General features: G+C 38.6%; 1 protein-coding gene across 1 annotated transcript in view; it reads left to right on the top strand.

Annotated features, from left to right (window-relative positions):
• The window catches only part of adam9b (ADAM metallopeptidase domain 9b), a 28,259-nt gene extending 13,731 nt beyond the window's left edge, over positions 1-14,528 (top strand). Inside the window, exons 12-22 of the mRNA XM_077205960.1 lie at positions 1,361-1,532; positions 3,942-4,031; positions 7,540-7,735; positions 7,892-7,997; positions 9,370-9,553; positions 9,860-9,946; positions 10,096-10,201; positions 10,300-10,441; positions 11,892-11,988; positions 12,303-12,349; positions 13,887-14,528. Coding sequence (XP_077062075.1) covers positions 1,361-1,532; positions 3,942-4,031; positions 7,540-7,735; positions 7,892-7,997; positions 9,370-9,553; positions 9,860-9,946; positions 10,096-10,201; positions 10,300-10,441; positions 11,892-11,988; positions 12,303-12,349; positions 13,887-13,944 — 1,285 coding nt within the window. The 3' untranslated portion in view covers positions 13,945-14,528. The remainder of the gene's footprint in view (positions 1-1,360; positions 1,533-3,941; positions 4,032-7,539; positions 7,736-7,891; positions 7,998-9,369; positions 9,554-9,859; positions 9,947-10,095; positions 10,202-10,299; positions 10,442-11,891; positions 11,989-12,302; positions 12,350-13,886) is intronic.
• The last annotated feature ends 173 nt before the right edge of the window (positions 14,529-14,701 follow it).

Here is a 14,701-nt window from a genome sequence, read left to right on the forward strand (position 1 = left end):
TAAAAGAAAACATCATACAGGTTCGGAATGACATGATAACAGAATTTTACTTTACTTTACTAAACTTAAAGGAAAGATTCCTTTAAGTTTTAATTGTGTTAAACAATATTATTTGTTAAAAGTCATACAGAATTACAACAATACCTATTGCCAGTGGTTAAAGTGGGATTTGGTGGGGGAACCGTCACATTTTGTGTACAGGGAAAAATGACTCACCGTGGGACAACATATTGAGTATCGTGGTATAGCAATACTTTTTGGGACAAGAGTGTCACTGTGGCACCAAGTATCACAATACTTATTTACTTGATATTTGAATGGTTTTATTTTGGTCCATCAACACTGATATGATGACAATACTATGTTAAAATTGCTGCACTGGGACAAAAATTGAGCCCTGGCACTGTAGCCACACCAGCCCACATTACTTTGACTGATAGTCTTTTCATTTTCATCTGTGTCAGTGAAGAAAACATATGCTCAACTGATGAGTATAATGAATCATTTTCTTAGATAAGTTAATTTACTCAAGGCTACCAAATCAGCATTGCCAATAGGAACCTTCTACAAGCTTTGGAATTTGAAAAGTAATTTTAAATAATACAAATTATAGGCTACGTTTAACGCAGTTGGTGGATTTGGCAGACCTTCCCTTAGGCATGCGTTGTGGAAACGCATCAAAGCATTCTCATGTAAATATGCAGCAATGCACATAGGTGATTTTGAACGAATAGTCTATTTAATGTCGATAATGGTTACATAATGTTAAAACTAATCCTGCTATTGATATCTTTGTAAGACTGACGACCCTATAGAACAGTGGCAAGGGAAAACAAATGTCCGGTGAAATATCGAACCTAAAACTAACTTTGCTAACTTTACCGCGCTCAACCACTGTGAGTGCATTTCACGCATTTGTAATCGCGCGTGTTCAGCGGGGGGGAAGGGAGGTTGGTCGGTCAGTCGGCCCATCTCGTGACCAGCGAGATTCGTTGAGATTAATTCATTTATTTATTAATTTATCTGAGGTGCCGGAACACAGTTCCGGCCCACTTTAACCCCTGCCTGTTGCCATCCCTGTCATTCTAAATAGATTTTATTTGATGTTGGTAATTTAGAGTGATATGTTATCAGAGGTAACAGTCTACGTCATTTATTCAGAAATGTACACAAAATCACAGTTAGCAAAACATTTATTAATTTAAACAATTGAACAATTTAATGCAGAAACAATGAGCTCATTGAAGTCATTAATACTTGTTTGTTAACAAATGATTATGACATGTAGAAAAATGTAGCTAACTTCTTGATTTCCTGCTGTTCTTGATGTGTTTGACATTGTGTTTGGGTGTGAATGCAGTGGATCAACTAAATTCAGTGACTGCAGTGCGAAAGATTTTGAGAGGTTGATTTTGCGAGGTGGTGGGGCGTGTTTGAGGAACCCGCCCTCTCAAGACAACATCATCACAGTGCCCAGGTGTGGGAACGGCATTCTGGAGAGTGAAGAGGAGTGTGACTGTGGTACACCTCAGGTATTTTTTAAAACTCAGAGGCTTAATTGAAAAAAAATGGCTTGTATGCAATCAAGGCATCAGTTTCGAGGGTGTTTCCTTAGCAATATTCAGAGTTAATAATTAATTTCATTTCCAATGTCTTCAGTTTCCAGGCACTATTATACCAAAAACTATAGACACAATTTATTAACCATCAGAAACCGGTCAGTGTCTGTTTTTTCGTCCTCATCCAAGTGTGCCGCACACATCCTGAAAAGTGAAGCCAAAACATTTCGATCACCCCCTTGGAAGCTGGCTGCAGTTATAGGTCATAAACCCCACCTTCTACATGTAATCGAATGGGATGTGAGCCAAAAAAAAAAAAATCTAATTACAACAAACTAAAAAAAATCTAATTACACAATTTTCCCCCCCTAAGATGGTTTCTGTCATTTTAAGTAGTTGTTATCACTCTGAATTATGTTATTGTTCAATTTTTGAAAAAATGTGAAAAAAAAAAGTTTAATTTTAGTTCGCAAGTTATTTGATGCTATAAAAATCGGGAATAACGTCATTATTGACAGACTGATGTGCTAGTGATTTGCACATCTGCGGGACCTTGATACCGCGGCTCCACCTCGCGATCACTACTGCACAGACTTTGGCTCCAAATGACATCATCAGTGTGAGATGTCAACAGATATTTCTGGGATATTTTGGCTTCATTTTTATTTACAATGGAAGGAAGTGCAGAAACGTAATCCATCTTTTTTTACAGTTTATGTTCTCATCACACCCATCCATACATACAGACTATCACATGTATTACTGTATAAGTGCAGTAGTCACCCATGAATTGCTTTAGACAAGAGTCTAACAGTCAACATGAAATCCAAATTTGTTTTATTTTTGCATATTATTTAAAAAAAAACTTTTTTTTATGTAAGTTTGCTCCTCTTTGAACATGATGCTCCTTTAAGGTGAGACACTACAGGTGAATAGGTTAATTTTTTACTTGCAGATATCACCATGAAACTTTATCAGTTGATTACTCGCATGAATAGGAGGAAAAAAAAATGTATTGCAATTTTTCTGTAATTTTGTTTAAATATGCTAATCAGGCTAATATCTAATTAAATGTGTTCTAATTTGCATATATTTTGAAGTGACAAATCTGACCATTGAAAAAAACAAGGTTCAATATTATTTTTGCATTTTGTTGATATATTCAATGAAAAGAAATTACCTGAGGGGATTATGAATATCTCTTTTTGTTACCCTGTAAATCAGAAAATATTGCCAATAGCCTTAAAAAGCCCTAAATATAGCCCTATTTTTAGGCATAAAATGTCAAATAAATCAGGCCAAGGATGATATATCAACAAATTCCTCTGGACAAACCTTCACAATATAGTTAGGAATATGACTGTAAAGTTTGATGTATGTGGGTGCTACAGTAGTGGAAAAATTGTCACTCGGAGGGTGAGAAACTAATTTTTGAGGAAACGGCCTTTAAAGATTTTTATGGCAAAATTCCACTAATTTCTATTGAAAGCAATGAATTACAGACAAAATATGCTTTAGGTCCATGTAAAATCCATGTATCACACTGATGGATGAAGCAATAATGAGTTTTGGATGTTAAACACTGATCATAACATCCAAAACAACACATCAACAGTCCATCACACAGTGAGTGCCTGAGGGACTCACAACCACTTTAAGGATCCCACAATTACAGATTTGTTTAGTATTATATAGTAATTATATTATACAAAAACTGAAATGTGTTGTGTAATGTAATTGTTTTGTATATAGGCCTATAGTGTGTATATATATATATATATATATATAGTGTGTGTATATATAGGGTATATGTGATAACAGGGTGCAGACAGCGATCGTGGATCAGCGTGATTTAGAAACTTTTGATGAATTTAGGCGAAATCTAAACACGCAAACAGACAAAGTGTAGTAAAATAAAGACCTAAATGTGTATTTTGGACTTTTTTTCAGCACAAGTCTGAAAGAAGACATTTTTTTGAAGACAAACAGCCCTAAAACTAAAAATTGACCAGTGAAAAAAAAATGATGTTTTTGCCTGCCATGTCTCGCCTTAATGCTGAAGTAACCTGAGAAGTGTGAGCAGGAAAATAATATTAACCAATACCATACTAGCTCGCTTTACAAGATCCAATCAAATTCTCATGATGGATAAATCCATAAAATCCATTGGATCAGAAGTTCAGTTGGTTTTGATTGTCATTTCATGTTTTCTTTAGTGTGACCTAACTAGTTTTCCCATTCGTTCAACTGTTTTATGTTCATTGATCATTTAAACCTAAATGATCAATAATTAAATGGAAAACTAAATGATTTGCTGTATGACACACTACAGACCTTTTCAGTCTTGCTGTACTGAATGCAGTCTTTACTGTTGTGTTGCAGGAGTGCAATAATAAGTGTTGTAATGCCGATACATGCACCCTCACTAAGGGCTCGGCCTGCGCTGTAGGAAGCTGCTGCGAAAACTGTCAGGTCAGACCCTCCTCACACACATACACATTGATCTAGCTTTTTAAATGCAAACATTCTAAATACTTATACTGTTTTATATAAAGCTAATTATGACTATAGACTATGCCAAACATTAAAGGTGAAGTGTGTAAAAAAAAAATTGTTATAATACATTCTCTTGACCCAATTTATCGTTCATTGACTATATACTATGCATTTATCTCCCCTAAAAATGTCAACATTGAGCCTCCCAAGCACCATCAAAACATTAAGGGCCCTATCATACATCCGGCGCAATGTAGCGCCAGGCTCAAGGCAAGTGATTTTTGCTAGTTTCAGCCTGACGCAGTTAGGGCTGTGTTGGTAAACTTGACCACCACAGTTATAAACGCGCCACCACGGTGGCTGCGTAGATGTGTATATATATGATGGTCTTTCTGCTCGTGTTTCACATCCCTGATGCCTCTCAAAGTGCAGAGCAGTAGGCTAAGGCCTAGGGATGGGAATCGAGAACCGGTTCTTCTTTAGAACCGGTGCCCAGTGAACCAATTCCTTGGAACCGTTAGTATGCCTGCTTAAGGATTCCGCTTATCGGTTCCGCTCCTTGCAAATGTGTCATGCCGTCACGCGCTGCCTTGTTTTGGTTCAGAACGCAGCAAACATGGCATCGAGGCAGAAGCGCTCTAAAGTTTGGTTATATTTTACGCGAAAAGACAACAATATGAGGCGCCGTCTAGGGCTTAAATCAAACTTCATTCACACACACATATATGAAACACGTATACTAAGTAGTCAAACATGCATGTACACTGCTGAATGCTCAAACTAATACATATGAAATGCACAACGACACACCTAAAGTCGCTCACGTACAAACACGTAAACTTTTCACACACGAGATGCGCGGAACTCTCCAGGCACATACTCATATGAGACGCGCGGGCACACACAAACTCTCCACGCACATACTCATATGAGACGTGCGCATACACACAAACTCTCCACGCACATACTCATATGAGACGCGCGCGCACACACAAACTCTCCACGCACATACTCATTTGAGACGCGCGCACATACTCAATGAGAGTATGACGGCGCCTCATAACAATACGGTCACTTGCAACAGGAGCCTCTGAAAATGTTTCAGTGGGACCACTGCCCTGCTCTTGATTGTACTTGTACTTGATTGGATGCACTCCTTTGTAAGTTGCGCAGTCTAGTTGACCGAGTCCAACTCCATACCGAGATAAGAGATCCTCTGCACAAGGGAGAGTTTGCTCTTTTCGCAGTTAACCCGAAGCCCCAACAGGCTGAGGTGACGGAGCACCATGTCCCTGTGTTCGCACAACTGATCTCGAGACTGAGCCAGAATCAGCCAGTCGTCGAGATAGTCGAGAATACGAATGCAGTGTTCTCGGAGTGGAACTATGGCTGCCTTTACGGCTTTCATGAAGACGTGGGGCGACAGGGACAGGCCAAAGGGTAGGACTTTGTACTGATATGCCCGTCCCTCGAACACAAACTGTAGAAACGGTCTGTGTCGAGGAAGAAGCGAGACATGAAAGTACGCATACTTCAGGTCGATCGCTGCAAACCAATCTTGGGACGGATGCATTCGAAAATGCGTTTCTGCTTTAACATCTTGAATGGGAGCTTGTGCAGGGCCCGATTCAAGGTTCGCAGGTCCAAGATCGGTCGTAACCCACCGCCTTTCTTGGGTACAATGAAGTAGGGGCTGTAGAACCCTGTCCTCACATTGGCTGGAGGGACCGGCTCGATTGCGTCCTTCGCCAGTAAGATATCGATCTCTGCCTGCAAGACAGGAGCATCGCCACTCTGCACAGAGGTGAAGTGGATGCCGCTGAACTTGGGTGGGCGCTGGGCGAACTGAATCACATAGCCGAGTCTGATGGTATGGATAAGCCAGCGAGATGGGCTGGGAAAGCGCTAGCCAGGCTCCCAGACACCGTGCAAGTGGGACCAACGGGACCACAGACGTACCCAGGGTGGGGCAGAGGGTGCATGGGAAGGGCCTGGTGGCATCCCCAAACCGCACCCTGCTGCCCGCTGGTGACAGAGTGACGGGAGTGGCAAGGCATGGAAGCGTCGCTCCCTGCGCCCTCTTTAGACCCAGAGAAGCTGCTCTTACTGACAATTTGAGTACCCCTGACTGGGACACCAAGCGGTGGAAGAGAATTTAAATAAACAAAAGATTCTCCATCCGGCCCTCCACCAGGGAACAGCAGCTGACTCTGGGTCGCCCGTCTCAGGGCTGCTGAGATAGGTGACGCAGTCTTCCTGCGAAAGCTCGATGTCACAGTATAGAGCTGGCTGTGACAGTTTTTTTTTTCCGCGGGGGACTGACACCCTTGGCGACAAACAGACTGAGTGGAAGCCCATGAGTGACTCAGGTAGCACATCAGGCTCCACAAGCTCTTGGTTTCCTCAGCCTGCTTCTGAACTGTAGAGACCAGCTGGGCAAAGACTCCAACAGTGTCGCCGAAAAAGGCCACCTTGTGAGATGGTAGCATCAAGAAAGTGAACTTTGGTGATGTCTCGCAACTCTGCAAGGTTTAGCCATCGGGCGCTTTTACGAGAAAGGGGAGACGAACAACGTACCAACGTGTGAGAGAACATGAACCACCCACGAACGCAGTCTCAACACGCTTAAGCCCAGGCATGTGAAACAGTGATCGTGGCCGTCATATGAGGATGGAAAAGACCGCATCCAGAAAAGCACTGTTTGAATGACGTCTTGAAAAAGATGCAGTGTAAAACCGTGTATGCTCTTTCAGGAAACTGCTCTCTCTGGTGCTGATGCACCCAGAGATGACCGCAGCTACACTAATAGGATGATATTTCAAGCTTGATTCTCAAGCCACTCACATTCTCATTGAAGGCGCAACATTCTGAGCTGTAAAAACAGCTGCTTTTTTCTCTGTGAGATTACAGCCAGCAATGTCTGCGATGTTACGCCAACACCAGCTTGAAGAAGCAGACTCGCCTTTTGAAGTTAAAACACTCTCGGATAAGATTGCAGAGCAGGAACCGCATACACCGCCTGGCTCTGAAGCGAAAGACAAGGATGCCATGCACTTTCCGCTCATTACATGATTGCGCCGTGATGCACAGCAGCTGGTGCAATTATCGCATCCCTTGCATTGGCTCGTTTAGTTACACTCAAAGTAGATAGGCTCTCGAGCGAGATCACCATTCGTCAGAATCACTTCTTATGTACGTCATAGTGAGCTGACGAATGGGAATTACAAACTTCACCTTTAACCCTGAAAGAATTATTTATTTGGCTTCTATTAATTTACTTGAAGAAGAAAACAAAGAACAGTAATTTATGAATATCTTATGGTCCAGTTAAAAATATGTATTATATATATTTATAATATATTATATTATACCTTGTAAATATATAATAAATATATATTATACCTTGTAAATATATATTTACAAGATAAAAATGATATATTCTTAAAAGAAGCGAAATAAGAGAAAAACCTTTGAATGTGAGCAGATCAATGTAGCTGGCACACCCTGCAGACCGTCTGTCAACACCTGTGATCTGCCGGAGTTCTGCGGTGGATCGTCTCCATTCTGTCCATCAGATTTCTACACCATGGATGGTATCCCTTGTGCCAGTAACACAGCCTTCTGCTTTGAGGGCCGCTGCCAAACATTTGAATACCAGTGCAAACAGCTTTTTGGCTCAGGTACTTCTCATTGTAGAGAGTTTTATCTCAAACTGGGCGATCGTGTCACTTTCTGTCTGACATTGTGGCCAAGCATCAAATGACATGCTGCGTTTTCAAAATTTTATAGAAAGCTTGTTTGGTATGGTTGATTTCATGTGATGTTCTTCTCTGCAGGGGCAACTAAAGCAGATGATAAGTGCTTTAGTTATGCTAATACTAAGGGAAGTGTGTTTGGAAACTGTGGAAACTCTGGGTCTAAACCTAAACCTTGTGAAGTGCAGTGAGTACCTTATTTAATTTTAGTTTTACATCATTAAAAAATGGCATCATGGTTGGTTGGTCAATAAAAAAATACCATTATGATTCTATGCTAATTGTTAGGGTTAGGTGTTAAACGGATCTTTGTTGATCTGTACGGACCAGGCCCCACGATTCGGCATGCATGTTTTTTTTGTGGATAGTTTTCCAAACTTTGTGGAAATTTCGCCATCAATTCGGTACTTGTGTGATGTTATCTGTGCGGACAGCCACACACACAGAGAGGCTGTGAGAGGCACGTTTCAGATAGCTTGCGAAAAGTGAATTTATTCCTCTGTCGCATCTCCATGCACTTAAACTGACACATTCACACAAAATTATGTCAAAATACCAGTCTCTGCAAGTATTGTCTTAAACACAGTCGGTTGTGTCTTAAGTGAACGTAACAGTTGAGAAAGAAATCGGATGTGTATATTGGATCCATGCATTCGGTCTTAGCAGCAGGTATTTATAGGTTGCTGTCACTTTAATCTTTGTTAAAGCTGTATTTTGTTGTTTGTTTAACTTAATGACTTAATCTATATTTCATTTATACAGTGAACACTACAGTGGTATTTATATGTTGCTGTCACTTTAAGTCATTAAGTTAAACAAACAACAAAATACAGCTTTAACAAAGATTAATCTATATTTCATTTATACAGTGAACACTACAGTGGTATTTTACAATTAGTCCTAATTATTACGTCTCTACCGGAATACAGTTTGACATTACATTATTTGTAACTTTGTTATTTGTAACTTTGTTATATTGTATTTATCAAAGTTTATAATTCGTGTATTTGATCTTATTTCTTTACTGACTGTTCACTTGCCTTTAATAATGTTTTAACTTCATTAGTTAGGCTGGTAGTAGTTTTTACTGTGGTATCAAAGTACTTAAATTGTGCTTTAAGTAGTTACATTTGCTGCGCCCCCAGATATATGTATATATATATATATGTGTGTGTGTGTGTGTATATATGTTTATAAATGCATACAATATTTTTAACTTTTTAAATGCAAGTAGTCATGGACAGAGTGCAAGCATATGTGTGTAACATAATTCTGTATTTTAGTGTATTTTAATGAACATTACTTTTTGTTAATATTCAATAAAAGTAATAATTTAAAAAAATCCATTTTAACTATTTGGCTTTGTTAAAATATTTGTGAGAGTAATGTGAGATCAATATATTGTGTATGGAACCGAATTGTGTCATGAGTGAGACGATATTTTTAACCCTATCTATTGGTTCAACAGATCACGAAACTATGGATCATATTATGGTTTTTGATCCATGGATCAGATAAATTTTGGAAGAGCTGTGTGAATTTATTTTGTGTCTTTACAGAAACGCTATGTGTGGGAAAATCCAATGTGTATTCGACAGCAACAACCCACCGAGAGGAGCGACAGTCAGCGTAGAAAAAATAGAGGGGGGCACAATTACCTGCATGAATGCTGACTTCGACCTGGGCCCAGATATGACTGATCCAGCCTATGTCAAAACTGGCTCGGTCTGCGCTCCTGGAAAGGTTAGAATGGAGAGGATTTAGAAGCCATTAGTTTTGTAGGCTTATTATGTAGGATTTTAAACTTCTACCTGTGTTTGAACATTTCAAACAGAGTCTAATAATATAAATAGACAATTAGCTTGAGTGAAAGTAATACTAGCTCAGATATATGCTTATGAATGGACACTAGAACAAATTTTAAACCGTATCCTCCATAATATGTACTGTTGGAGTTGGTTTTAAATTTGATACTCTCATTTTATTATAATCTATAATCTGTAACTTTTATACAAACAGTTGCGTCCTATATTTCTCTTTGTCTCTCAGGTGTGTTTGGACTTTACGTGTTTGAATTCTTCAGTTCTGGATCAGAGTCAGAAATGTGACGCCCAGAGAAACTGCAACAGTAATGGAGTAAGTTACTAACTACGTTTTTACATTTTTTTATCCATGTTCTTGGTGTTAATGTGAATCAGTGCAAGTTCCACTTGTAGACACCAATTTTCACTAAATAACCAATTCATCAAGTCTCACTTTTTTTATATTGTGTGGTTTTCGCACAGGTGTGTAATGATCAATTCCATTGTCATTGTAATAATGGCTGGGCTCCACCCAACTGTGACAAATCTGGCAGGGGAGGAAGTATCGACAGTGGCCCGGCACAGATCGGTAAGAGCACACTCATACTGTCTCACTCTCTAAATAAACAAAACACACAGTGACACATTTTAATGGTTACATCATCGCTTTAAAAACTTTCTTTTTAGATTACTCCCTGAGAGATGGACTCTTGATCTTCTTTCTTCTGGTGATGCCAATTTTGGTGGTCGTAATAATCGCTTTGCTCTACATCTTCAGAAGAGACAGTCTCAACTGCTGTATCAAGGGTTGTCCATCCAAACATAAAAGGTCCATCAATTTCTTATGCCGGCAACACTACACGATTTTCAATGTCATCGGATCTCTGTTCTTCTCACACTACACGACTGTCAGAGTCACTATTTAGTTCCTGTTGTGTGCACATTACACAATGGATTACCGTCAGGGGGTTACACATCACACAACATTTCAATAGGAAGAATCGCCGACAACTCTGTCACATTTTTGCAAAATATAAAAAAAATGCACAAAAAGAGAGCAAAGACTTTTTAAACATTCTTATGCCCTTGTGTTTTGCTTGTATATAGAGCTGTCACTGTAGTACTTACGAGCTCTGACACATCACTGTCCTTCCACTGACTACCTTCCACAAGTGTGTAGATAACGTTGGGTATATAAAATCTTTGAAGTGACTACCATGAACGCAGAGTTGTGACGAAGGTTGATATACAGTGACCACATATGGAAGTGGCCCAAATCAGAATAGAAAAGATCAGATTCCATGTGGTTTGTGCTGTTCACACAATCATGTGAAAAACAGATCTGAGTCACATCTCAGATCACATCTTTAATAATACACACTACGCGATTGCCACTCGGCGATTGAATGAGCAAAGATTTGCCTCCGATTCGGGCATTTGTTGGCGTTTTCCTCAAAACTGTCTATAAGTGAAAATCAGGGCTAAAATCATGCAGTGTGTACCAGGCTTTATGCCATTTATTTTTATGCCTCTTCAATCTTGAAACGTATGTCTTTTGTTCAATCTTGAATGTTGTAATATTCAATATTTTAATAGTAAACAATGGAAGACGTTTTAAATTTTAAGACGGAGAGGGTAAATCAGTAAGAATGAATTATGCGTACTTGCTTTTTTTCTGCATTATTTTCATTGTTTTGGCCCCTAACTCACAAAAGAAATGAGAAAAATCAGGTAACGGCACAAACACGGCCAGAAAATACTGCTGAAGCAATTGTACAGAAATGTGGCCACAAGCTGCAAGAAAAAATATTCAGACCAGCAACCAAAGGTTTAAAAGGTTTCCACAAATATTCCGCTGCTGTGATGACTAAAAAACATACACATCCCTTTTAAATAAAATCCACCAGTACTTTTACCATTGCTTTCTGTAGGAAGGATACATACAACATGCTAATTACGACTAAATAACATTGATGTTTCTGAATTTGGCACATTTATAATAAGCCACATTTGAATAGAAAGGAGGCATGTCTGAGCTGACTTCGTTTGACTGACTGAATTAATTTAAATACACATACAGTAGCACGTAGTTCCTGGTTGAGTTGAATTGTGAGTGGCATTTAAAAAAAAGATCCAGGTTTAAAATATTGCAATGTAACTGATTAGTGAATTCACCCAGAGACAGAAAGTTCATGTCAACAAACACAAAATTAAAAATGTTTGAAAATTGTTGTGAAATCTTCTGATATTTTATATTTTGTTTAAAATTTTTACAACAGGTCAACTAATGCGCCAAATGGACCCTCAAATGCCCAGTCACATGTGAGGGCAAACGGCAATACAACAAGAGCGTCTACTCCACGGTCAACGACAGAGGTTCAAACAGCAAACCACTCACAAAGTTCTGCCATAATGATGAAAATGTGTTAACCCTAAACCCTAACAATAGAAACAGGGCTACAGATACACTGATACACATGAGCTCTTATTAGAGACAGCCAGAAACGACTGATGAATTCATTATGCCATGCTTTAATTTCCACAATTCCACTGTGCCCTGAAAAAACACGTTACATTAATGAACCCTCACTAAATAAAATTTAATTTGCCATTTTTAAAAGGTTAATAGTAAGTCAACCTCTGTCGATCATCTTTAAAGTAACTTTGCTCTCTTCATTTGTTTCTTTCAGCTACCTAAACCAACAAATCTAGGAAATACCTCAGTATCTCAACCAAGGTAATGTCAGTAGAAATATCTAACCCAACCTGTTTTTTTGTGCGCTCCATTGATTTATTTGTGGTTTTTGCCAAGGCAAGTGACAGACCTGTAACATTAAAGTCCCCATGAAATCAAAATGGAAATATTTGGGCTTTTAGTATGAATATTTTAGCCTTAAGGTTATCTGTAGGCTAGTGTGCTCCAAAACAATGAAAAAATTCATTTATTTTTTTCAAAATTTAGAAGATATAAGCATTCGCAACTTAGTCTCTCACTTCTGTCAATTTGGATCAACAATTTTGATGACATCATTCTACACTTAAGCTTAAGCCGATTTTTCTGTCAAATCAAATGCTCTCTAGAATTTGAAACATCCCGCCCCCTACATTATAAATAGACGCTGAAGCTGCGGCTGAAATCGGTCACTTGTTCACACAATTACTATTTTCTATATGGTGAGTATATAGGGCCAGATTTACTAACAGCTTGCGCCAGTGCAAACCCTCTTTTTGCGTTAAAAAAACTTCTGTCAGGATTTACTAAAGACACGCAGTGAAAAATTAGCGCTGAAAAGGCGTGGACAGGGTTATTTTTGCGGGCTGACCTTATTGCATATGCATTTGTAGGAGTTTCCCTTTCATACGCAAAATTTATGGGAGGAGAGTATTTAAATAAATCACGCAAGGTGATTTACTAAGGTTTGCGCTAGTCGATTTACTTGTGGTTGCGCTATTATTTACCGCTAAAACAAGCTACCTGGTAGTTTGCGTTGGTCATTATGGAAATGATATGACTGCGTCTGTGTTCTTTAATTTGCACATCGTCAGTAGATCACACGCATCTTAACGCACGCTGTTAATTGCGCTCTCACGCTAATTTGCCCTGCTTAGTAAATCTGGCCCATAGTGCACTAAATAGGGGATAGGGAACGATTCAGACAGTGTAAATATGCTTTCCATTGGGGCGAATGAAGTCTGGTTCCGCGTTAGTGTCACGCGAATCCCCGCAGCACGTACAGCGTCTAAATAAACGGTTCAATAAACTGTTACATTTAAAAATATATATATTTTTCATAATATTATGTCATGCTTTACAAGGTAAATACAACTGTGACTGTCACAAACAGTCAAATGCAGATCTGGCTGGCTGGGACTTCGAAAATGCTCTTATCGAAAAAGTAAAGTAGAGAAAGACAGTTTAATGTAAAGTGGGTCTAAAATTTTAAGGTCTAGACATACTGCATCTAGCTGTATCCAGAATATATCAAAAACTTGGGTTGGTAATCAACCAATCAAAACACCCTAGAAACAAGCTTAAAAACATTCAGAATATCCAAGCAAATGCATAACCAATTAGACCTTAGCAACCATGTAACACCCTTGTTTTGCACTGACAAGTTCTGTTCTGGCAAACACCATTTACTGAAACGATGTGGAAAAAATCTTGTTCAAATGTACTTAAATTAAATAAAAGAGAGACAGCTTATTAAGTTTTCAAATTTGAGTAGAACAATGTTTGAGATTATCATCACCTGACCTGCTTGTCAACATTACAGACAAGGGCCAGGAGTCCCCAAACCAATCCCACCCAGGCAGACCCAAGTACCAGTATGAAGGCATGATGTTGGACAGTTTTCTCTCTTTTTTTGTATTGTAAGAGAGATGTTTACTTGACCCACTTTGAAGTTGGGTCAACTTGAAGTTGTCAACTTGAAGTTGCCAGCAGTAAACCCCCAATTGCTCTGAATTGTTGTCACTTTTTTTTATAATTTGAAACAGATGAAGGGCCAAAACTGTTCTGAACTGGTCAGGAAAAAGTATATGCTGCTTATTGTAATTTAAAAAAAAAATGTTAACAGAGATTTATCATTCTTCTACATTGAGCGATGACAGAGTGAACTCTGAACACAGGCTGTTGTTAAAATGTATTGTCTTTGGGGAGACAATTAATCTCCCCTAGATTAAGCTGCACTGTAATCATGTGAGTTCTGTTCAGGGATTTTGCTTATTTAGTAACATTCACTGTTTTTTCCCCCTTTTCTTTCTTTCATAAATAATGTAATGTTCTGTTAGCTATTTTAATACAATTATTTTGATCAAAATTGTCACATTTGTAATTTTAACCCCAATATATGTATTTTATATGTACCATAAATGTCAAAATGAGAATAAAGTATATTCTGTATTTAAACTGTTAATCTCTTGCACTGGTCTCAAGCTTTTATACATCAAGTATGTTATTATGATGGTTTCTGAGAAGAAATTTCATTAATTTCCTTGTATAGCTACTTGGTGGTACTTTACTTTTTATTTATTTATTAATTGATTGATTGATTGATTGCAGTAGTTCATAGATCTTTAATAATGTACA

This window comes from Siphateles boraxobius, unplaced genomic scaffold, assembly GCF_051911475.1.
Source record: "Siphateles boraxobius isolate OS27281-9 unplaced genomic scaffold, OSU_SipBor_1 55, whole genome shotgun sequence".
Taxonomy (NCBI): Eukaryota; Metazoa; Chordata; class Actinopteri; order Cypriniformes; family Leuciscidae; genus Siphateles; species Siphateles boraxobius.